Consider the following 25965-nt stretch of genomic DNA (forward strand, 5'->3'; position numbering starts at 1 on the left):
TATATGAAAAAGGCCAGTAAAAACCTTCAGGCCAGCCAAGAGCTCCAGAAGCAATGGCATGATCAGAAGGCTGTTTTGGTTCAGTACAAACCAGGGCAGAAAGTGTGGGTCTTGGAGCCTGTGGCCCCAAGAGCACTCCAAGATAAATGGAGTGGACCCCACACAATTGTTGAAAAAAGGGGAGAAGTCACCTACTTAGTTGACTTAGGCACTGCCAGGAGTCCCCTTAGGGTGCTCCATGTCAACCGCCTGAAACCCTACTATGACAGGGCTGATCTCACCCTGCTCATGGCAACTGATGAGGGACAGGAAGAAAACAGTGATCCTCTACCTGATCTCTTCTCTTCCACAGAACAAGATGCTCTAGTGGAAGGTGTAGTTTTGGCAGATTGTCTTAAGCAGAAAGACCACTGCATAAACCTCCTGGGTCAGTTTTCTGAACTCTTCTCTACTGTGCCAGGTACCACTTCTTGGTGTGAGCACACTATAGATACTGGAGACAGCTTGCCTGTCAAAAGTAAGATCTATAGGCAGCCTGACCATGTCAGGGACTGCATAAAGCAAGAGGTGCAGAAAATGTTAGAACTGGGAGTGGTTGAGCACTCTGAAAGTCCATGGGCTTCTCCTGTGGTACTTGTACCAAAACCTCATTCCAAAGATGGAAAGAAGGAAATGCGGTTTTGTGTAGACTACAGAGGTCTCAACCAGGTAACCAAAACTGATGCTCACCCTATACCCAGGGCAGATGAGCTCATAGATACACTGGCATCTGCCAAGTATCTAAGCACTTTTGATTTGACTGCAGGGTATTGGCAGATCAAATTATCAGAAGATGCTAAACCTAAAACTGCATTTTCAACCATTGGAGGCCATTACCAGTTCACAGTAATGCCTTTTGGATTGAAAAATGCACCTGCCACTTTTCAGAGGTTGGTGAACACAGTCCTGCAAGGGCTGGAAGCTTTTAGTGCAGCATATTTGGACGATATAGCTGTCTTTAGCTCCAGCTGGGATGATCACCTGGTCCACCTATGGAAAGTTTTAGAGGCCCTGCAAAAGGCAGGCCTCACTATCAAGGCTTCAAAGTGCCAGATAGGGCAGGGTAAGGTGGTTTATCTGGGACACCTTGTTGGTGGGGAACAGATTGCACCACTTCAGGGGAAAATCCAAACAATTATTGATTGGGTTCCCCCTACCACTCAGACTCAGGCGAGAGCCTTCCTAGGCCTCACTGGGTATTACAGGAGGTTCATTAAGAACTATGGCTCCATTGCAGCCCCTCTTAATGACCTCACATCCAAGAAAATGCCTAAAAAGGTATTATGGACAGCAAACTGTCAGAAAGCTTTTGAGGAGCTGAAGCAGGCCATGTGCTCTGCACCTGTCCTGAAAAGCCCTTGTTACTCTAAAAAATTCTATGTCCAAACTGATGCATCTGAATTAGGAGTAGGGGCAGTCGTATCACAACTTAATTCTGAGGGCCAGGATCAACCTGTTGCTTTTATTAGTAGGAGGTTGACCCCTAGAGAAAAGCGTTGGTCTGCCATAGAGAGGGAGGCCTTTGCTGTGGTCTGGGCACTGAAGAAGTTGAGGCCATACCTGTTTGGCACTCACTTCATTGTTCAGACAGACCACAAACCTCTACTTTGGCTAAAACAAATGAAAGGTGAAAATCCTAAATTGTTGAGGTGGTCCATATCCCTACAGGGAATGGACTATACAGTGGAACATAGACCTGGGAGTAGCCACTCCAATGCAGATGGACTCTCCAGATATTTCCACTTAGACAATGAAGACTCATCAGGTCATGGCTAGTCTTATTGTCCTTCGTTTGGGGGGGGGGGGTTGTGTAGGAAAGTACCATCTTGCCTGGCATGTTACCCCCATTTTTCACTGTATATATGTTGTTTTAGTTGTATGTGTCACTGGGACCCTGCCAGCCAAGGCCCCATAAGTCTGTCGTTTTCACTTGTCACTTTGACTTTCCATTTCACAGATCTGGGTCCCACATTGTGCTCTCTGCTATGTTTACTCCTGGCCTACAGCTGTGTTACATTGGTATGTGAACAAGTAAATTGACATTGCTGTATTCCATAAATATTGCAATTACACGTTTGTGAAAGCACAGACTGACTTGATTGTTTTGTGATTGAAGTGTGTTTATTCCTGTGCAAATAAGTGGAGGGGGTTGTAAAATGGTCAGGGGTGATGGTGGAGGAATGTCCATGGCAGAGCCCAGTCTATTTGTTTCACAGGTGCATTGTCCAAGGGGGCATAGGAAGTGGAGCAATGGCAGTTTAATGGCAGTTTAAGCTGGACAGGGTGACATAGTGGGACAGAAGGGTGACATTCAGGGGGGTCTTATTTCCTGGAAGGGGTCTTGGCAATGTTCTCTGTCTTGTTCCTGGATCTCAGGAACTGTTTGCGGGGTGGTTCTCCATCTGCAGGGGGTGGGGTGCTGGTGTCCTGTTGTTCCTGTGGCGGTGCCTCCTGTCCACTAGCGCCGGCAGAGGTTGAGGGCTGTTCATCGTCCAGGCTAGTGCCAGGGGCCCGTTGGTGTGCCACTGTGTCCCTCCTGGTGTTGAGAAGGTCTGCCAGCACCCCTGCAATGGTGACCAGGGTGGTGTTGATGGACTTCAAGTCCTCCCTGATCCCCAGGTAGTGTTCCTCCTGCAGCCGCTGAGTCTCCGGAAACTTGGCCAGTACCGTGCCCATGGTGTCCTGGGAATGGTGGTAAGTTCCCATGATGTTGGAGAGTGCCTCGTGGAGAGTGAGTTCCCTGGGCCTGTCCTCCCCCTGTCGTACAGCAGTCCTCCCAGCTTCCCTGTTATCCTGTGCCTCTGTCCCCTGAACTGTGTGCCCACTGCCTCCAGGTCCCTGATCGTCCTGTGTTAGTGGGGTTGCCTGGGTTCCCTGTAGTGGCGGACACACTGCTGATTGACGTGTCCTAGGGACAGAGGGATGGGCCTGTTGGGTGGGTGCTGTGGTGGTGTTTCCTGAGGGGGGAGGTTCATTGGTGGTTTGTGACTGTGTCAGGGAAACCGACTGTCCCGAGGTCCCTGATGGGCCGGGCATCTTGATCCAGGCGTGCAGAGCTGCTGTCGTCACTGTGGGCCTCTTCTGTGAGGGGACTGGATATGTCTGGCACCTCCTGTCCGGTGACGCTGGGTAGGGGTTCTGTTGGGGTGTAAATGCATAGTTATTGTATCTGTGTGTGCCATCTTGTGCAATGGGTGAGTGATCCTCTACTCCTGTGCTTGCATTATTGGCTTGGTCCTTGTGTGATTGGTGATTTTGGGGCATGAGTGAGTCTCTCTACTGGACATGCATTGGTGTTACATGCAGGGCTTGGTTTTGGGATGTGTGGGCTGTGTTAGTGGGGTATCTGTGGGTTGTTGGGGTGATGGGTGTGAGGGTAAGGGTGGCGGTATGTGATGGCATGCAGGTGGGGTGGGGGGATAAAGTGGTAAAGATATGTCTTACCAGAGTCCAGTCCTCCTGCTACTCCTGCGAGGACCTCAGGATGCCGTATTGCCAAGACTTGCTCCTCCCATGTTATTAGTTGTGGGGGAGGAGGTGGGGGTCCACCGCCAGTCCTCTGTACAGCAATCTGGTGTCTGGATACTATGGAACGTACCTTCCCCTGTAGGTCGTTCCACCTCTTCCTGATCTCATCCCGTGTTCTTGGATGCTGTCACACTGCGCTAACCCTGTCGACAATTCTGCGCCATAGCTCCATCTTCCTTGCAATGGATGTCTGCTGCACCTGTGATCCGAATAGCTGTGGCTCTACCCGGACGATTTCCTCCACCATGACCCTGAGCTGCTCCTCAGAGAACCTGGGGTGTCTTTGAGGTGCCATGATGTGGTGTGGGTGATGGGTGAGCTGGTGTCTGTTGTGATGTGTGAGGGGATGTGTTGGTGTGTGTTGTTTGAGGTGCGTGGATGTTGTGCAAGTGATGGTGTTGTGTGTCTGTGGATGCTGGTGTTGTTTTAGGTAGTCTCTCTCTCTGGCCTTCTTTCAAAATTTTGGTTGTAAGGGTTTGTGGGTGATGTGGGTGGGTGCTTTATATTGGATTGGATGTGTGGGTGTGGTGTGTGTATGTGTATCAGGTGTGTGTATTTCGAATTGTCCAATGTGGTTGTGTTTTGTTAGTGTGTGTGTATTTTGAGCACAGCGGTGTGTACCGCCAATGGATTACCGCGGTTGAATGACGCTGCGTTGATTCGTGGGTTGTGATACTGTGGGCGTATTCCTGTTGGCGTGACGGTGTCGGTTTTGGTATTGCCAGTTTATCACTGACCTTTGGTGTGTCGGACTTGTGTGGGTGTCTGTATTGTGGAGGATTCCGAGCTATGGGTCGTAATACCTGTAGCGGAATTCCGCGGCCGCAGCGGTATGTTGGTGGCCTTCTGCACGGCGGAAAGCGGGATTTACCGCCAGGGTTGTAATGACGGCCTATGTCTAAGTGGGCTACGGTATGAATGGACATAACTCCAGACTCCTCAATGCCTCAAGATGCTGGTTCTACATCAGGGTTGCATCACATGTGGTTAAATGTTCCTCAGCCCTCAAGGAGGCCAGGCCTATTTACCTAAGATCGCTTCCTTTTCAGGTAAGAAACACCACCTTTGTGCCTGGACCAGTTAAATACTGCCCTCTGCATCATGGCATCCATATCCAAAGCCATCATCAATCCAACTCTTTAGAATATTACAAACCAAGGGTGGCCAATATGGGTCCAGGACGGCCAGAGTTATTACACAATTCCAGAATATCCACATACAAAACAGTACAATGAATTAGAATAGAACTCCTTTACATAGACAGGGGTCATCCTCAAAGTCTGGCATGGATTTAACCTCCGGGACCGATGCTGGGCATGCCTAGTAAGAATCCTCAATGTAGGGATAAGCATTACTCATTTGGAGGTCTGCTGGGAACCAGTAGATCATCCAGTGAGTACAGCATTAATTTTAGGACATCCTCATCACTACTTCTCCTCCCTACTTCTCCATCATTCGTACTTCTCAACTCTCACCCCTACTTCTCATATCTACTTCTCATTTATCATCCCTGCTTTTCATCCCTACTTCTCATCCATCATCCCTACTTCCAGTGCTTAATTTATAAAAGAAAGATTGTCAGTGCTGAAGCTCTGGTCGCAAGCCTTCAGCCAGAGCAATTAAACATTGGCTCACTCTACATCAAGGCTCTGTAGACTTGAATCCACCTGATGCCTATTTAATCCACTGCAAGACACTCCCTCATCTTCATCTCAGGCTTTCTCCATTTGTGACAATTTTATCTGTCTTTCCCTTCCCCCTGCTTTCACCCTTTTGTGTTGTTCTCTCTCTGGCTCTCAAGAAAAGTTCAATGAGGAAAAGAAAAAGTGCTGGTCCTCAAAAATGAGTGCTGGTGGCCCCCAACAGCAACCATGGGCTCACATTAAGCACTGTCTACTTCGCCTCTCTCAATGCTACCTCTCATCTGTACTTTTCACCCATCATCCCTACTTCCAGGCATCATCCTTACTTCTCACCCATCATACATTCTCCATATGTCTCATCTCTGCTTCTCATGCGTCCTCTATCATGCCTACTTCTTATCCATCATCACGCCTCCTCTGGCATCATCTTTACTACTCATCGCTACTTCGCATCCATCATCTGTACTACCCACTCCCGATTCTCATCCCTACGTTTCATGTATCACCCATCCTAACCTACATTTCTTCCATTATCCCTACTTCTTACCTGGCATTCCTACTTCCATGCATCATCCCTACATCTCACCCTACCTGCCATCCCTACTTATCATGCATAATCTATCATCCCTACTTTTCATCCCTCATACACATTCCTAGTTCTCATCCGTACTTCTCATGTATCATCCATCATAACCTACATCTCTTCCATTATCCCTACTTCTCATCGCTGCTTCTAATTCCTCACTCTTCAGTTATACCAGCACAAATTTAATGTTGTGAAACACCCTGTCACATTAATTAGTCAGCAACAACCAATTAGATTGACGGAGAGGGTTGCATTATACTGGTATAAGCACTGAAAAACATCCTTCTTATCTGTATGTGCTATTTGAGTGCAGAGGAGAGGAAATACAACTGTGTGTGTCTGCTTTCAGTGAAATCACAGTATTTCATTTTATTTCTGTAATTGTTTTTCTGTTTACACAGGACTCTATGGGAAGCTCAGATGGTTTGGGGACGACAAGAGGCCGCTCGGGCTCAAGTCATAAATCAACACTTGGAAACAGCGTTATACAGTTCATTTGATTTTTGAGTGCATATTCAAACCCTTGTTCTACTTGAAAAAAAACAGAACAAATACTTAGTGTGACCTATTAAAAACATTTTTTTTTACAGGTACATGAATTAAGTAAACACCTATTGCTGTGTCTTAGATGCCTAATGTGGTGAAACAACTTTGTTTTGCACTATATGTTATAACTATTGAATGCATAAAAAGTCTCTGCAGTCGAGATATATATACAACTATGTTTTTTAAATAAGTGTTTTGTTTTGAGATGTTTTTGCAACATCATTTTATGTGCTACAGGAGCCATGAGTCTCAAGTGGCAAAGCTTAGAGTGGGCCATGATGGCCCTCCATTCCCATTACCAGAGATTTTTTTGTTTTGCCGTTTTATCTAGGACAAACTTGAAAAGGGTATTAGAGCTGTTTACATGAGCACAAATTAAGTTACCCAAGGACACATTCATTTCTTTCTGCACAGGGAGATTAAGTGAATCACTGAAGTTTGAGCTGACATAGAGACTCGGAATTAAAGTTTGCAGCTCTGGCCATTATGCAACATGCTCTGTTTTTGTATGTAAAGTGATTGTCGTATAAAATCTGTGAGGCAGTAAACATTTGCTTAGATTAATGTGTAACTCAGCCACACTTGTTTCACTGCCAAAAGGTCTGGGTACATATGTATATTCTAGCATGTACTAAACATGTTTCTGTGCCCAGAGCTTCCAAAAATACCAATCAATAGCAAGACAGCTTAGGCTAATACCATTTCATAAAAGTGGCGATATACAGAAATATAAAAATGCTTTTAAATGTATGCTTCCTTATGAGGATACTGTAGTTAGGGGAAAGAAGTGCAAACTGAAAAACAGCATGGTAGTAATTTTAAAACCAAAATATCGCTCTAAAAGATTTAGAAATAAAATCTAAATGTTCAGCCTGAAAAACACCATGCATGTCATAATCCCACTTGGGATGTAAAAACTGTGTGTTTCACATTTATCTACACAAGTGATGCCAGATACTGAGAGGGAAAGTTGCCTGTCACTATCAAAGGCTCATTTTGAACCTCCGCGCTTTACTCTGGTTGAGATTACGAGTTTAGGGGTTATTATTGCATCTGAATGTAAGAAATAACAGCAATTATGAGTCTGTGTGGAATAATACGCAGATTTTGGAGCTTGACGCATTAAGATCCACATGATACTGTAAATACTGTAGCGTTTCCCCCTTTAAAGTTAGGCAGGTTCAGCCTGACAAAATGTAATGAAGGTTGAGTTATTTAATGCTTCTGATAATTATCTGAAGTTTTAATTACCATCAAACTACTAATTGCAGCCTACTGGTAATCAGGCCCTATGTGTATTAAAAGCACAAGTCCAGTTGCAGAGGCCACTGGTTGCTTCCAAGGCCAAGATGGCCGCCTTCCTCGCCCATGTGCACACAGCAGCGGGGACATCTTGGAATGGATACCGTTCTCGTTTAAGGAATATAACGGTCTTCTGGAAAATCTAAAGAATAGAAAGTAAATGTAAACATAATGTTTAACTGTTAGAAGAACTAGAATTACTGCAGGAAATTAATGCATTAAAATTTTAAGATTTAATATTGAGTTGAATCTGACTAGTTAATATTTCTGCGCAAAAAAAAATTATATATATATTTTTCAAATACATGTATTATTGAATGCACTATCACCTCTTTCACCTAGTTGTTTCTCACTTTGCCTTCAGAGTCCCGCGATCGGCTCCTTGCTAAGATGGCGGCCGCCTTGTCTCGGTCGAACCGCCTTTCTCCCATCATGGCGCCTGTGGTTGGCGGAAGTGAGCGGCACGGCGAGAGCTGGGCGCTTGCTCCTGATGCTTGCAGCCCCCTGGTGTGTCGGGGGTCGGCGCGCGTGCCTCGGGGGTAACAAGGCCTGGGTATACGTCTCTTCCCGCCAGCTGAGGCACAGAGCCCTCCCCGGCTGTGGTTGGCAGATGTGGCCCCTGGTGCTGCATGGACTGTGCCTCGGGGCCAGGAGGGGCCCCGTCCTGTCCAGGTCAGTGCAGTGTGTGCGGTAACCTGCCCTGGGCTCGCGTGTCACCGGGGATAACAATCCATCCAAGATGCATCTGCAGAGGCTTATGGTTTCGCGTTTCCTTTTGTGAGCCCCGTTGTATTCTGGGACTTGTAGTCCTGCACGAGCCGTAGTTTAACCATAACCACGAATACCAACATTCAAAGAAAAAAAAAATAACTTGAACCTGACGCGTTTCTCAGCTCATGGAATCGGAACTCTTGAGAGGTCTGCAGTAGATGCAGAAATGTAAGCATGTGAGGGCAAAGGTTACCACTACGATTTGGAAATTTGTTTATTGACAGTTTTAAGAACAGTGGCCGTGTTAAGGGCTCGTTCTTAAAATCAGGATAGTAAAATACCCCAAAATACATGCAAATGTATTGCCCGCATGCAGGGCTGCCACTTGGACGGTATTCCAATGTCCAGGGCAGCAACAATAAAATTGATAATCTGTTATTTTCCCCTTTTTAGATATCAATTTAAAAAACATAGAAGCACGAAGAAATTGCTTAAAAAGTATTTGAGTTGGCCACATTATTTCTAAATGACTAGAACATCTAACAGTTGTTTATTTGCCAATAAAAAAGAATATTGTGGATTCCCCCATAAATTCATATCGTTTTACCAGCTCCTGCCACTTCCAGAATAGTAAAACAAATTAATGGCCTGTATGTTTTTTTTCTGGCAAAAATCCTATCGGCACGCGTCCCAACAATAGAGACTACACCCTTCGACCTCCTCGGATGGGAGCTAGTCTGTCCCCTGTGATAGATGCCTGTCTGGGGTGCGGTGGGTGTCGTCTACACGAATGGGGCTCCTCGCGCCATGGGAATGTCTCCTCCCCATGTGTTGAGTTTGCTCCTCGGTAGCATCGCCTAGTCCCAGTTTCAGGCTTGAGCCATTTTCAGTGAATCTATCTTCCCAGGTCCTTGTGTGAGTAGCTCGTCCAGTGCAGGTTAATTTTGCATTCTGTGATTTGTAGCCCCGATTTTATTACTGGATAAATGGATTGCATGTCCCTGGATGCAAAGCATCTGGTTTTCTCGGGCATGGACCTGGGGGCTCCAATTACCATTGACTTGAAGATGGAATCCCTGAGCCTTGGGGAGCTCTTTCAGCAGGATCTGATCTCCTGGGTATCCAAGAAAGACCTCTTTGAGACTTTGTAAGATTTCCTTGTGCCGAAAAGGCCTCCTGGAGGGGGGCAGGTGGTTCTCCCTGGGGTTGGGACTTTCTAGGTCCTAGGAGTCTCCCTGGCTTTCGGTACTTTTACTAGGCCTGAAGATTCTTCTTCAGGACGAGGAGACATCCCGGGCATTGGATGTGTTGTTTGCGTTCTTTTACAATCGCATTGTTCGCCCTGGCACCGGAATGGCCACTCCTGGCTAACACTATTTATTTATAGTGGTTTAAAAAGCACAAAGATGACCCAGGAGTATCAGAGCGCTGTACACAAGATTGGGAAAAGAAAAGCGTACTACGCGGCTGCCCAGATACATTGGATATCCACATGGGGCGGTAACCCACCTGGGGCTGAAGCTCAGCAGGTGCTGTTAGAGCTCGGCGGTACGGAAATAATACAATACCTCATGAATCGAACCGACCCAGCACACACTGGCAATGTGCTGCTGCGCACAGCACACTGGGCCTGGGGCCGATATGCGATGCAAAACGCAAAAGGTCAGCAGTACTCACCGAGGATACCACTGTTAGCTCTCCCGAAATTAACAAAAATAGCAGCCAAAGTGGGCCTGAACACGTGGGGCAACAGGGGCATACACATACTGGGAGATATTTTCCAGGACGGACAAATCCTAACCTATGAGGCACTAGCCGACAGGCACGCGTTGGGTATGGGAGGATTCATAGCCTACGGGGCAGTTCGGCAGGTAATGCGTGAATATTGGAGAAATGGCAACTCCGAACCAGATGTCTCTCCTCTGCTACACGAGCTGTTGGAGTGTACAAACGCCACATCAAGAATATCGAATATATACAATATCCTGACAACCCAGACGGAACACAAACAGGAGCAAGCAAAAAATAAGTGGGACCAGGTACTACCGGAACCACTGTCACTAACTGCATGGGAGCAGGCGTTGAGAATGATACAAGAGGTCTCTCGTAATCCCCGCTTTCGGTACACACAGCTTAATTATTTGCATCAGACTTACCTGTCTCCGCACCGCTTAACACGCATGTTCCCCCGTTCACCGCAAACATGCCCCAGATGCGACACAGTAGAGGCCACTTTCTATCACATGACATGGGAATGCCTCCCGATCCGGAACACATGGATAGAGATAATAACGTTGCTAGCTGAATGGACAAACACCTCACTAACTCCCACTCCTGAGGTGTGCCTGTTAGGTATAACACCCCACCCCAAGAAACGCAAACGCACATATAAATGCATTGCCCTAGCGTTGGTGCTGTACAGACGCCTCATTGCCATGAAATGGAAGGCCCCTAGCGCCCCAGGCGTTACCCAGTGGCGAGAAGAGGTAACACGTTGGACCAAAGCAGAAATACAGACATTACAGAATCTACTGGATAAGGGTATACTAGCTAAAGGCCTAGAGGTATGGAAATCATTTTTGTTAGCCGTAGAAAACAAAAACGATGAACGCCCTCCCTAAACAGACGTGAATGAGATAATTGACAACATTAATGACCATAATAAAATTATATCACACCACTCGATAGAGGGGCACATGGGAGGGGAGAGAAAAGAGAGGGGAAAAAAAAAAAATATATATATATATATAAACTCAGGGGCTCTTGGTGTATGCCCTTGGGTGCTACGTGGGAGTCCCGTGGTGCGCCAGTGGACAGGGGGGCCGGGTGAACTTGAAACTCGCTGATTCCTCCAATTGTGGCCAGCTCCCCATGCGCGGCAATACACGGCTAATGGTGGGCTGGTCCCCTGTCGGCCTGGGACAACAAAGCTTGGCGCTGAGGCGGCGTTATTGAAGGGATGTACGCGCAACTGTTATGCACGGCTCATGGATGGCAGCTATAGCCTCCCCGGTGACTGGTTCTCCCCCTCTCTCCTTGGGGTTACCCCCTCCTCTTGCTAGTTTCCCCCCCCCCCCCCCCCTCGGGGTGGGTCCTCCGGTGCCGCCTTAGCTCCTATCTAACTCTTTTTCCCTATATCTTTAGTTTCCTAAATAACCTTTGCACCCGTAGGATGTACCTCATGTGTGGAAGAATGGCTTCTAGGCCCTAATCGGGCAACAGTGCACTCGCACTGGATGCGCAAAACGTGCATTCGTTAAAATCACAAATATAATGTATGATGGAACAATATGTTAACCTAATGTATCTCAGTTAAATGTTGCCACTTGGCTGATAAAACAATAAAAATATATTAAAAAAAAAAAAAAAAAAAGATTGGGAAAAGAATAAAAGACCAGAATCATAAAAACATAGAACATAAAACTTAAGCAGTCTCCTGGATGGAGTATGTCTCTCTCTGGGGTGAGTGTCTCTCTGGGTTGACAGGGGGCTTTTATCTTGCTTGAGGAGAGGGTACCTCTGGCCTAAGGGAGATGTTCTTTGAGCTCTGAGGTTTCCCAGGTCCTGGACTTCCTTCGTTTCTGGAGAGTGGAGTTGGGAATCCTGAAAGCTGTGGGTGGAAGCTGGCTCCCTGGTGGCCAAGACTGCCCATTGAGGAGGCTTGTCTGCCAGTTGGCGCCAGTCTATATCCAGTTTCCATAACAATAGACATATTAACAGTGGCAAAGGCCTCGTGCGCATTAGACCCACCTCTTAATGTTTGTGGACTGAGGTGTATTTGCATTGCCAGGGAGTGGGGCGCATGAAATGTGTTTGCTTTTTATCTCACACTGTTTGTCTCTCCGTCCTTTATCTATAGTTTAATAAATATTTTATTTCTTTCAATAGTATTTATAAAATGCACGAGGTAAGTAAGATATGAACATGACCACGTAAAGTGTCACGCAACCTCACGCTGTAACGAAACCTTTTGCCAATTTTTTCGTTCTTACCAAATATAAATTTTGATCGATCATTAAAATTTAAAAAGCATTTAAATAGTTAATTTTATGCTACATTTAGTTCCTTAGGCTTAAATAGCCTTCCTGCTGTGCTCATGTAAACCCTTATGAAATATCTTATTTTTCCACGACGCGGAAGCCATGTCTGGCTGTGGTTGGGAATCAAGCTTCACCCCGACTGAGCTTCAACACGACGGGATCCGTTTTGGGGTGCATGTGTTCTTGTACATTGTGAATGTTACATAGCAGGTCTGGCTGGTCTTTTCCTTTTCTGGTGGCAGGGCCAAGACCGATGAGTTTATTTTTCGTCTGTCTGTCGAGGTACAGTAGGTCGACTGGAATGCCCCCCAGAGTTCCCACCAAAAGTTAATTCCAGCCTTTAAAGCGTCACTTTTTGTCCCCCCTCCCTCCCCCCCTGAGTTGGTACTCTAGAGTTTTAAGCCACTTAAAATCCACTTTATCCACGTTAGATGTTGATTTCTTGGCTTGCCCAAGACCTGGTCCTGGCTTTACCCAGTAATCACTCTAGCTTTTGATATCCCAGACCTGCAGGTCTCTGACTGTGTTGAACGCCCTCCTTTCCGCCTTGTTTGCTGTCACGTGTTGTTGTTAACCCCCTCCAGGTTTCTGCGGCGACCCTTCTGCGTGGATTCTCTAAGGAGCACCATCTTTGCCTTGTCCTCTGGACATGGGAAATGTGGCGTTGCTGTGATCAGGACCAGTGGCCCAGCCAGTGGGACAGCCCTACTGGGGCTGACGGGGCGAAGGAAGCTGCCCCGGCCCAGATCTGCCTCCCTGGGCCTCCTCTCGCACCCCAGCTCAGCGGAGCCCTTGGACAGGGGGCTCGTGCTCTGGTTCCCAGGTAAGCGCCAACCCCGGGCTAGAGAACTGTGCATAGTCATCCCAGGCTCAGGGGGTAATGCTTTGCCAAACTGACCTTCAATTGCATTTCACAGCCCTCATTTGTATGGTAGATTCTGGGTAGAACAGGGACACAGTGACTTAAAGTGCCATCTCACAAGAGCTCATCGAAGGATATTTACATTTTCTAGTTGATTGAATGCCCACACACCACCGTCTAACATCTGCTAGACTGCTCACTCAGTATCTACCAAAAACAAACAGGGCACTTATCATTCTGTGTCTGTGCTAGTTGGTTTGCTACTTCCCACACACCAACAGCCAGCATCTGTTAGACAGCTTGCGGCCGGTCTGCCTAGATCAGTAGTTTTCAAACTTTTTAATGCTGCCCTCCCCCGGTGGAAAAAAATAACCTTTGGACCCCCCCTGCGAATTTTTCACCATTATTCTATTAATTGTATTTAAACATTGCAGTTAAGTTCTGTTACCTTATTAAAATGCAATACATTTTTTTCTGCTTAAAACAAAGCACTATTATCTGTATAATGCCTCTTTTGGCCAGAGCCTGGCAGCCCCACTAGTGGGGTCCGCCCCCCAGTTTGAACGCCCCTGGCCTAGATCAACATTAGCTTGTGAGCGGTGCTCTTACGTGAACTTACGTTTACTGCTTGGGGAAGCCGAGGGTGAGGGGCTTGGATGCCCCTGTTTTGTGCTCTGTCAAAACAAGGGCATCCCAGATGGATCCCACTGGCTTCAGTACTCAGACTGAGAGACACTTACAAAAAGTCCTCCAGAGACACTTGCAAAAAGTCCTCCTACCTTAAATGTATCATAGCTTCACTTCACTTGCACACAGGATGTTACCTCAAGGTTCAGGGTCTCAGTTAAAAGCGGAGCTTCATATGTGAAGCATCAATATATCACTCCTTCACTGATCAAGGGTAAATAGGTCTGATTATACTACAAATCATTACGGAAGGTGCTCTGCATCCACAGCATTACGTAATGGACCCTGAACAAGGAAAGAAGCCCATTGTTCAATTTAAAAGCAGGCTTTGTGCTTCCCTCTAGGTCACAGGACATGATATACATATCTCTTATCAGAGATATATATTACCAAAGTATATTGTAAAAAGGAAAGCCGGCACTCCAGACTCAATCTTCAAAACGGTTTGTCACATATCCATTCTCGGCTGTTTCGTATCGGCTGACGCGTTTCAACCGTTGCGTCTTCCTCTTAGCCCAAAATTCGATAACAGTGCCCGACCACCCTTAGAAACTATATTTTACGGTTTCATTGACATAGAAAAAACACTATCCGTTTTCCCCTTACGAGGCCAAACATATTTGTTTTCCAGTTTGTCCAATATTAAACCACAACATCACCTATAATTTCAAAATGAAAATAAATTGCCCATATCTACGTTTAAATTAAATTTGATTTCGCCCAGTGGCAATTTTCTCATATATAAATATAATATTCCTGCCCAGTGGCATTACATGTTATAAACATCAGATAAATCTTATAGTGGGAAAAGTGTTTAAACAGTTACAGTCTTCCTCATATTAAAAACAACTAAAAATGATGTGAACGTAATAGTACAAAAAAATCCTTTTAACAAAACAAAAACAAAGAGCGAGAGAACCCAAATTCTGTGGCACCTATACAAATAGTCACCATCCTTAAATGTACATCTTCAAAACTCAAATTCCAATACAAATTCTCAACCCACATGTACAAAAAGTTCTTCATCCTGGTTCAGTCCCCACGGATGTGTGCTGTTTAATCTGAATTTATAGTCGGATTCCATCTTCCTGAGAGTGCGTTCCCTGCCTCCTCCTCTCGGAGTCTGCATCACCCTGTCAATTCCAAAAAAAGACATGCCATCAGTCCTTCCATCATGCACTTATCTACAGTGTTGTGCCACTGGATAATTCACATCATTGTTTCTGATGGCACACCAATGTTCTAAGATACGTTTTTTTAACTGGGAAAATTGTGCTTCCCACATATCGGAGTCCACACGTACAGGATATAACATAAACAACAAAGTCAGAGTTACAATTAATACATTTTCAAATCTTCACTTCTCTACTTGTGGGTAATTCATATGTCTTACAATTGGTACTATATGCACCGGCATTGCACTTGGTACAGCTATAAAAACCCTGCGGACCGCCAAATAATTTACCCTCCTTTTTATTAGACATATAACTAAAATAACTTAATTCCCCTGCCATGGACACATTAAGCTCTGTGCACAGCCTTTGGATGTTTCATTGACCAGCAAACAAACTCAGCCCACAATACTTTTTATTTGATATTCTTTAAAAATAAATAATTTTTATTTCCACGTTTATCTAAATTTACCTCTACCAAGTGATTGTGGGCTAAGCTTTCCATTCATCAAACATCATTATTTTTTTATTTTCTCCTCCAACTGCATCCTGATATCGAAGATCTCAAGTGCGTCTCCTCTCGCACATGCAGGGCCTGGTCTGCAATCTCTAAAAACACAAAATAGATGAAAGTTAATGCAGTTTTTCTGTATTCTGTATACTGTGTTTTTGCATCCTCTGTGGTGGAGGCCTTGTCATTCGTGGAATCCTTGCCCAAATTTACAGTTTTGATTCACACGCCTCATTTGCCCTGCACCACACCAGGCCTCCTTCCTCTTTTTTTAAGGGATATTGAACCTTCTTTCAGGCTGAAAGTGCAACAAAACATTGTGCCTTGAACAAAATAAAGCAGGGCAGATGTAACAGGTATCACTCTCTGAGAAATAGGGTAATGCAGGGTTTAGGATGGGAAATCTTTTTACATATATATATTTAAAAAAACAAGAATTGAAATTTCTCTACACTTTGCATTATATTGAAATCTGATATATATATATATATATATATATATATATATATATATATATATATATATACACACACACACACACACACAAACACATCTACATTATTTCAAAGAAAGTATGTATTTGTAGACTTAAAACGTTCACACAAGTGTGTATTGGTACACAGTGCTTAAAAATTAAACTGATTTGAAATGGCGCAAATCCCACTTGAAATGTAAAATATTTGCTCATGTTTAAAAAGTGTGTATGTGTATATATATGTGTACGTAGGAGATGCTGTGAAATCAAACCTATATGAATGAAACCCACTCTTCGGCTCTGAACCACTGGATGACTTGTCGATGGGCTGACAATACCCTAGGGTGGGGGTGGGGTATTCTGACCCCAAACCCCTGAAGAGCCTGTAGAAATAAATGTAACGTGCTTTCCCTACACACGTAGCCCCCCCCCTCCCCCCCCACCAAAAAAAAAAATAGTTTTTTTCCCCCAGAAGAATGCTGTACCATGTTAAAATTTTGGAAAACCCGACGAGTGGTTTATCTGAATTCCAAAGCCTGGTCTTTCCTCTGATATTTTTTTACATTGCACGAAGCAGAACATCAGTTTCCTTCATCATTGCTCTGTCCATTGAGTGGAATCTATAGGGTGCTGCTCAAACCTTTTGAATTTTTACTCTGGCAGCTCTTGTGTCCCCCCCCCTCACACACACACAGACACACACAGCCCCCTTTGGAGATGATGAAACTGGCCACATTCTAATTCTTTTAGGGTTTACAGTAGGTTTGTGAAACGTAGGTCCATGGCGGTGGAGGTAATTCCAGATTGCGAGGATGACCACGTAAATGTACATACAACGAATCCAAGTGCTAGTAATTGGCAGCCACTGTTTACCCCGAACATCTGGAATTATTCTGCTCCTGCACCCCTATTGGCCATCGTTGGATAACTGTGCCCTGCTTCTCGGGCACTGCAAGGGATAGAGGGACTGAGGGGGAAGTCTTGTTCTGCAGGGCCATCTAGTGGTCATTCTAATGTATGGCAAGTGAATTCTGATAAAGCTGGATGTTGAGTGGTGTCTTTGCCCTCGCTAACTGTCCTATAAATACAAGAATCTCTGATGCCTGCCGAAAGCATTTTAAAAATGTACTTGTTTGCTCCACTACTGCCACCTACAGACTGCTGAAAGTGTGTGTGTGCCTGTGTGTGTGTGTGTGTGGGGGGGGGGGGGTGATGATGTTTGCAATAGAAACTCTGGCAAAGCATTTATTGACCAGTATACCCCTGTCTGATGACATTTCTCTAAGATTTATCAGAAACTTGACAGATGTTTGAAAGTCCTGCGAATGTCTCTGCCCACAAGGAATGACTTCCTTCTTGGGACACCCACACTTTCCGTCCCAGAGCTAATGCTGGCGCCCACGGTTTGTCGGGCAAGGCCAGGCCCGTGCCTGCGCAGAGGCTGGCAAAAGGTTCTTGTTTTAATGTGAACCACTCTTTCAGGTCCCAGGAGCTTCACGGGCGAGGACTGCTGCGAGTTCCACGTTCACGGAGGAGCGGCCGTGGTCAGCGGGGTCCTGGAAGCCCTGGGTGAGTCCCCTTCAGCCAATAATTGCAGTGCTTGCGTCTCGAGCACCATTAGCAGATGGTTATTAACTAAGAGAACTCAGTGTTGGCCCCGCAATCACGCGACTGATGTGTAGAGTTCCATGTCATACAGTAATTATGAAAGAAACATTAAAAGCACCCTCTAGGTGCATATAACAGATTTATAAATAGGAATATAAATGACGTTTTAAAAACTAGCCCTTTAAAAACATATCAGTAGCTCATTTAGCTCTTACACATATTTACAATCACCCCTGTGTTTATGTGTTCCTTGTTTTTGCCTTTACTAAAGCAGTTATTCAGCCTGTGAATCCGCGTCAGTCACAGGCACTTCATTAAGACCAGTGACGTGACACAATGTGTGGGTAGTTCAGTGTCTTAAACTGCTGTTCTTAGTGTAGTTTGGAAGCCCTGAAACAGAGTGCAGAAGGCGCTTCGATGCAGCATTAATACAGATTGTGTGCCACACAAATAAATAACTATCAGCTCGCTGAGCCATTGCTACGTCACCACAGGTCACTGTTGTAAAACTGGTGTGGTCATTATCTATCTCAGTGGCACAGAGTTTTATCAACCCCACAGAAGGGGAGGCCCAATGGAACTAGCCAGTGCAAACTTGACACCTAGGTCTCAGCAGTGGGTGGATTATTCCACTGAGCTATCAGACATCTAAGAATCTGCTTATCACAGTTTAGTATGTTTTATAATAGCTGTGAGGTTGGGAAATAATTGTTTAATTCACTATACCATGTCTCTGCCAGTCTGCATGCAGTGCATACTCTGTATTCAAGCAGTCTACAGGTGAACAAGATCAGACGTGTAACTGCTGCCCCCTGGTGGCGAGGAGTCTACCTGTCTCTTTTAATGACACTGACCAGTGCAGCTGCAGGAGCTCACTCCCTAAACAGCTGAATATTCTAGCTGTTGTCTCTCTCCCTGTTTCTGCTTCACTCTTCCTACCTCCTCCTGTCCCTGGGCGAGGCAGGGCTCGTCCTGCTCACCTCAGTTTGGGCTGTTAGTTCCACTGCTTTGTCTGGGTGTGTCTAATCAGTTCTATAGCTCTTAGAAGCAGCTCTTGAGATGTTATGTCAATTTGTATGGCGCAGCTTATCACCCCTGAGAGTATCCAGGCGCTGTAGCAGGCGTGTAGGCTGGGCAGTGCTCCCAAAACCAAATCTCCCATCAATTTACCGTAGCCAGGGGGTACGCTTGCACCGACTGGTGGTAAGTAACCTGGCTCGACACCCTGCGGAGTCTTACTTTCGGGCTCACCTCAACTTGTTGAAAGCAGAACAGGGTGGCCGGAGGACATTGGCTTTAAGGGCTCCAGCACCTGGACACTCGGCCAAGATCCTGCTGTCAGTGGAAAAGGACCAACTCTGAGATGGGGTGTAGCGCCTTGAGTAGAATCGCATGCAATTAAAAAGGACATGCTCACAAAATGGTGGGTAGAAGGTGCCCAGACTGAGCCCTCTATTCACCCACCACTGGAGACTCTTCTCTGGGGCGTGCCTTGACCACCAGGGTACAGTCTTCATCTGAGACCCCTGGCTGCACCCTACAACAGCACCTGCTGCGCTGTACAGAGCACGTAACATAACACACTGGTCTTCACTGAGGCTCCACAGCTCTGTAAGTGATCCATGGATCTTGTTCCTTTTCAGGTGGGATGCCCGGTTTGCGACCTGCTGAGGCTGGCGAGTTCACCAAGCGAGCCTTTCTCAACGGGAAGTTGGACCTGACCGAGGTGGAGGGCCTGGGAGACCTCATCCATGCAGAGACCGAGGCGCAGCGGAGGCAGGCTCTGCGGCAGATGGCCGGTGACTTGGGACACCTGTACCGACGCTGGAGTGACCAACTGCTCAAGGTTGGCCCAACTTACGTCCTTTGTGTTTCAATAATAATGTGACTCTATCCGCACAACGAGAGGAAGTGATGAGGCAAGCCTAGAAAATACATTGCGCAGGAATACGTAAATCACTCCCTCGTTTCCTCAGGATTGGCCTTAGTGTCCTCAGTGGGCTCTCAGTCAGTGCCCTTCGGTGGCCTCACACACTTCTGTACCGTCTCACCCATCAGATGACACGGACCTCACACACCTTAATGAGGCCACGTGCATTCATCAGTGCTGTTGTCCCACAGGTCCCTGGAGTCTGACTTGTTCTTAGCACTAGTCTCAAATATCCTAATTTTGTCCTATATAGGTATACTTGTAGTTCTGGTACACCACAGTCTCGCGTTGGACTCACGCCGTCTCAAACAATGGTACCCTCCACGACTGCGGCCTCTAACTCCATTTCCCAGGGGCCAAGGGGTCTGTTCCTCAACCTCCCACCAGCACTGACAAAGCTGCATTTCAGCAACATTGTGTTTGTTCCTGCAGCAATGCATTAACTCCCGTGTTAGCAGGAGGGCGCGTCTTCAACACAATGCTTGTGTGGCGAAAGCAGGAGTTGCTGCATGAGTCTGGTTGTGCATCATTCCCCATGGAACGTTTGCCTGATCTGGTGTTTGCACGTGTCTGGTTGTGCATCATTCCCCGTGCTAACGTTTGCCTGATCTGGTGTTTGCACGTGTCTGGTTGTGCATCATTCCCCATGGAACGTTTGCCTGATCTGGTGTTTGCACGTGTCTGGTTGTGCATCATTCCCCGTGCTAATGTTTGCCTGATCTGGTGTTTGCACGTGTCTGGTTGTGCATCATTCCCAGTGCTAACGTTTACCTGATCTGGTGTTTGCACGTGTCTGGTTGTGCATCAGTCCCCGTGCTAACGTTTGCCTGATCTGGTGTTTGCACGTGTCTGGTTGTGCATCAGTCCCTGTGCTAACGTTTGCCTGATCTGTTGTTTGCACGTGTCTGGTTGTGCATCATTCCCCATGCTAACGTTTGCCTGATCTGGTGTTTGCACGTGTCTGGTTGTGCATCATTCCCCGTGCTAACGTTTGCCTGATCTGGTGTTTGCACGTGTCTGGTTGTGCATCATTCCCCATGCTAACGTTTGCCTGATCTGGTGTTTGCACGAGTCTGGTTGTGCATCAGTCCCTGTGCTAACGTTTGCCTGATCTGGCGTTTGCACATGTCTGGTTGTGCATCATTCCCCATGCTAACGTTTGCCTGATCTGGCGTTTGCACATGTCTGGTTGTGCATCATTCCCCATGCTAACGTTTGCCTGATCTGGTGTTTGCACGAGTCTGGTTGTGCATCAGTCCCCGTGCTAACGTTTGCCTGATCTGGCGTTTGCACATGTCTGGTTGTGCATCATTCCCTATGCTAACGTTTGCCTGATCTGGTGTTTGCACGTGTCTGGTTGTGCATCATTCCCCGTGCTAACGTTTGCCTGATCTGGTGTTTGCACGTGTCTGGTTGTGCATCATTCCCCGTGCTAACGTTTGCCTGATCTGGCGTTTGCACATGTCTGGTTGTGCATCATTCCCCGTGCTAACGTTTGCCTGATCTGGTGTTTGCACGAGTCTGGTTGTGCATCAGTCCCCGTGCTAACGTGTGCCTGATCTGGCGTTTGCACATGTCTGGTTGTGCATCATTCCCCGTGCTAACGTTTGACTGATCTGGCGTTTGCACATGTCTGGTTGTGCATCACTCCCCGTGCTAACGTTTGACTGATCTGGCGTTTGCACATGTCTGGTTGTGCATCATTCCCCATGCTAACGTTTGACTGATCTGGCGTTTGCAGGCGCTGGCCTACATCGAAGCCTACATTGACTTCAGCGAGGAGGACAGCGTGGAGGACGGCGTGCTGTCGCAAGGTGAGCTCTCTCGGTAATAGACTGGCTTCTCAGCACTGGGTAGCAGGCTTGATGCCTCGCTCAGTGAACACCCCTCAAACCTGCCTCTGAGACTTGTAACACTGGGTCCCTCTGCACCCCTCATCCAAGTCTGTTTCACATCAGTCGTTCTGTACTTTTGCAACCTATTAAATTGTGGTGTCCACTGACCCCCTGTAGAGCCATCAGAAAGACCAGTTTGTGGCTTTAGAAACAGATGCTTCATCAGTGGGAGGCAGGTGGGGTGGGGCAGTGATGGAGGGGGGTATCTATGCTGTGACGAGAGGTACTTTTTAAAGTTGGTTTGGAAAAAGCCACTAAGTGTGACCACTGATGTGTGTAGCGTGGTGATTCTGTGAAGATGCTGTAGGTGTGGACTATACATGGTTTGAGGACACAGCAGGGGTGGTGGAGAGAATGAGGAAGTAACGTGGTGATATGTAGTGCTTGAAGCTGGGACAGAGAAGGAACACAGACCCTTCTCAGCTGATGGACTGAGGTAGTTGGTGCAGTGACTCCCATGGATGGAACAGAAACATGTCCTACTCAGTGGATGTATTGTGGTTGTAGATACAGTGATCGAGAGTAACAGAGGAGTGGGTCAGTGGCAGGGAAGTAGCAGAGTGGCTAATACAGTCCCAGAGGAGTCACAGAGTACTTGGTACAGTCCCAGAGGAGTCCCAGAGTACTTGGTACAGTCCCAGAGGAGTCCCAGAGTACTTGGTACAGTCCCAGAGGAGTCACAGAGTACTTGGTACAGTCCCAGAGGAGTCACAGAGCGCTTATATTACAATGCCAGAGAAGTAACAGAGTGGTTGGTCCAGTGGCAGAGAAGGAACAGAGGAGTGGGTCAGTGGCAGAGAAGTAGCAGAGTGGCTAATACAGTCCAGGAGAAGTCGGAGTGGTTGGTACAGTCCCAGAGGAGTCCCAGAGTGGTTATATTACAATGCCAGAGAAGTAACAGAGTGGTTGGTACAGTGGCAGAGAAGTAACAGAGTGGTTGGTCCAGTCCCAGAGGAGTCACAGAGTGGTTATTACAATGTCAGAGAAGTAACAGAGTGGTTGGTACAGTGGCAGGGAAGTAACAGGGTGTTTGGTACAGTGGCAGAGAAGTCACAGAGAAGTGGTACAGTGGCAGGGAAGTAACATAGTGGTTGGTACAGTGGCAGATAAGTAAGAGAGTGGTTGGTGCAGTGGCAGAGAAGTAAGAGAGTGGTTGGTGCAGTGGCAGAGAAGTAAGAGAGTGGTTGGTACAGTGGTATAGAAGGACGAGAGTGGTTGATACAGTGGTAGAAAAGTAACAGTGGTTGGTACAGTGGTATAGAAGCAAGACAGTGATTGGTACGGTGGCAGAGAAGTCAGAGTTGTTGGTACAGTGGCAGAGAAGTAACAGAGTGGTTGGTCCAGTCTCAGAGGAGTCACAGAGTGGTTATTACAATGTCAGAGAAGTAACAGAGTGGTTGGTACAGTGGCAGGGAAGTAACAGGGTGTTTGGTACAGTGGCAGAGAAGTCACAGAGGGGTGGTACAGTGGCAGGGAAGTAACATAGTGGTTGGTACAGTGGCAGATAAGTAAGAGAGTGGTTGGTACAGTGGCAGAGAAGTAAGAGTGGTTGGTGCAGTGGCAGAGAAGTAAGAGAGTGGTTGGTACAGTGGTATAGAAGGACGAGAGTGGTTGATACAGTGGTAGAAAAGTAACAGTGGTTGGTACAGTGGTATAGAAGCAAGACAGTGATTGGTACGGTGGCAGAGAAGTCAGAGTTGTTGGTACAGTGGCAGAGAAGCAAGAGAGTGGTTAGTACAGTGGTATAGAAGCAAGAGAGTGGTTGGTACAGTGGCAGAGAAGTCAGAGTGGTTGGTACAGTGGCAGAGAAGTCACAGAGTGGTTGGTACAGTAGCAGAGACGTAACTGAGTGGATGGTGCAGTGCTAGAGGACTGACAGTGGTTGCTGCAGTGGTAGAGGAGTAACACAGTGGTTGGTACAGTGGCAGAAAAGTAACAGGGTGATTGGTGCAGTGGCAGAGGAGTAACAGAGTGGTTGGTACAGTGGTAGAGAAGTAACAGTGGGTAGTAAGGGGCAGAGAAGTAACACAGTGGTTGGTACAGTGGTAGAGAAGTAACAGTGGTTGGTACAGTGGCAGAAACGTAACAGAGCGGTTGGTACAGTGGCAGAGAAGTAAGAGTGGGTAGTAAGGGGCAGAGAAGTAACACAGTGGTTGGTACAGTGGTAGAGAAGTAACAGTGGTTGGTACAGTGGCAGAAACGTAACAGAGCGGTTGGTACAGTGGCAGAGAAGTTAGTGGTTGGTACAGTAGTAGAGAAGTAACAGAGTGGTTGGAACAGTGGCAGAGAAGTAACTGAGTTGGTGGTACAGTGGTAAAGAATTAACAGAGTGGTCGGTACAGTGGCATTTTAGTAAGAGTGGTTGGTACAGTGGCATAGAAGTACCAGAGCAGTTGGTACAGTGGCAGAGAAGTCACAGAGGGGTGATTCAGTGGCAGAAACGTAGCAGAGTGGTTGGTAAAGTGGCATTTTGAGACTTGTTGGTACAGTGGCAGAGAAGTCACAGAGTGGTTGGTACAATGGCAGAGAAGTCACAGAGTGGCTGGTACAGGCCCAGAGAAGTCACAGAGTGGTTGGTACAGTGGATAAGAAGTAACTGAGAGGTTGGTACAGTGGCAGAGGAGTAACTAAGTGGTTGGTACAGTGGTAGAGAAGTAACAGTGGTTGGTGCAGTGGTAGAGGAGTAACAGAGTGGTTGGTACAGTCCCAGAGAAGTCACAGAGTGGTTGGTATAGTGGCCGAGAAGTAACTGAGAGGGTGGTACAGTGGCAGGAGAGTAACCTTGTGGTTGTGTACAGTGGTAGAGAAGTAACAGTGGTTGGTGCAGTGGTATAGTATTAACATAGTGGTTGGTACAATGGCAGAGAAGTAACAGTAGTTGGCACAGTGGCAGAGATGTAACAGAGTGATCGGTGCAGTGGCAGAGGAATAACAGAGCGGTTGGTACAGTGGCAGAGAAGTTAGAGTGGTTGGTACAGTAGTAGAGAAGTAACAGAGTTGTTGGAACGGTGGCAGAGAAGTAACTGAGTTGGTGGTACAGTGGTAAAGAATTAACATAGTGGTTGGTACAGTGGTCGGGAAGTAACTGAGAGGTTGATACAGTGGCAGAAGAGTAACTTAGTGGTTGGTACAGTGGTAGAGAAGTAACAGTGGTTGGTACAGCGGCAGAGAAGTGAGAGAGTGGTTGGTACAGTGGTAGAAAAGTAAGAGTGGTTGGTACAGTCCCATAGAAATCACAGAGTGGTTGGTACAGGGGCCAAGAAGTCACAGAGTGGTTAATACAGTGGCAGAGAAGTAACTAGAGTGGTTTGTAGAGTGGCAGAAAAGTAGCAGAGTTGTTCTCGTCCCAGAAAAGTCACAGAGTGGTTGGTACAGTGGCCGAGAAGTAACTGAAAGGTTGGTACAGTTGGTACAGTGGCACAGTGGCAGAGGAGTAACCTAGTGGTTGGTTCAGTGGTAGAGAAGTACCAGTGGTTGTTGCAGAGGTAGAGGAGTAATGGAATGGTTGGTACAGTGGCAGGGAAGTAACCGTGGTTGGTGCAGTGGTAGAGAATTAACATAGTGGTTGGTGCAATGGCAGAGAAGTAACACAGTAGTTGGTACAGTGCCAGTGATTGGTGCAGTGACAGAGGAGTAACGGAGTGGTTGGTACACTAGTAGAGAAGTAAGAGTGGTTGGTACAGTGGGAGAGAAGTAACAGTGGTTCATACAGTGGCAGAGAAGTCACAGAGTAGGTATTATAGTGGCAGAGCAGTAATAGTGGTTGGTACAGTGGCAGAGAAGTAACATATTGTTTGGTACATTGGCAGAGACGTAACAGTGGGTGGTTGATACAGTAATGGGGAAGTTACAGAGTGATTGATACAGTGGCTGATAAGTAACTGAGTGGGTAGTACAGTGGTAGAGAAATAAGAAAGAGTGGTTGGTAGAGGGGTAGAGAAGTAACAGTGGTTGGTACAGTGGCAGAGAAGTGAGAGAGTGGTTGGTACAGTGCCTGAGGAGAAACAGGTGGTTGGTACATTAGTAGGACAGTAACATAGTGGTTGATGCAGTGGTAGAGAATTAACAGGATGCTTGGTACAGTGGCAGAGAAGTAACAGTGGTTCGTTCAGTGGTTGAGAAGTCACAGAGTAGGTAGTACAGTGGCAGAGCAGTAAGAGTGGTTGGTGCAGTGGCAGAGAAGTAAGAGTGGTTGGTACAGTGGTTGAGAAGTAATAGTGGTTGGTACAGTGGCACACAAGTTACGGAGTGGTTGTTACAGTGGCAGAGAAGTAACAGTGGTTGGTACAGTGGCAGAGAAGTAACAGAGGGGGTGGTACAGCAACAGAGGAGAAACTGAGCGATTGGTACAGTAGCAGGGCAGTTATATAGTGGTTGGTGAAGTGGTAGAAAAGTAACAGTGGTTCATACAGTGGTTGAGCAGTAATCGT

The 25965-nt window shown here is 46.6% G+C and overlaps 1 protein-coding gene across 1 annotated transcript in view; it reads left to right on the forward strand.

Moving 5' to 3' along the window:
- The first annotated feature begins 8098 nt into the window (after positions 1–8098).
- GTPBP3 (GTP binding protein 3, mitochondrial) overlaps positions 8099–25965 on the forward strand; it is a 54450-nt gene continuing 36583 nt past the window's right edge. Inside the window, exons 1-5 of the mRNA XM_069217094.1 lie at positions 8099–8316; positions 12980–13218; positions 17585–17671; positions 19354–19556; positions 21382–21454. Coding sequence (XP_069073195.1) covers positions 8135–8316; positions 12980–13218; positions 17585–17671; positions 19354–19556; positions 21382–21454 — 784 coding nt within the window. The 5' untranslated portion in view covers positions 8099–8134. The remainder of the gene's footprint in view (positions 8317–12979; positions 13219–17584; positions 17672–19353; positions 19557–21381; positions 21455–25965) is intronic.

Source organism: Pleurodeles waltl, chromosome 12, assembly GCF_031143425.1.
Source record: "Pleurodeles waltl isolate 20211129_DDA chromosome 12, aPleWal1.hap1.20221129, whole genome shotgun sequence".
In the NCBI taxonomy this organism is placed as follows: domain Eukaryota; kingdom Metazoa; phylum Chordata; class Amphibia; order Caudata; family Salamandridae; genus Pleurodeles; species Pleurodeles waltl.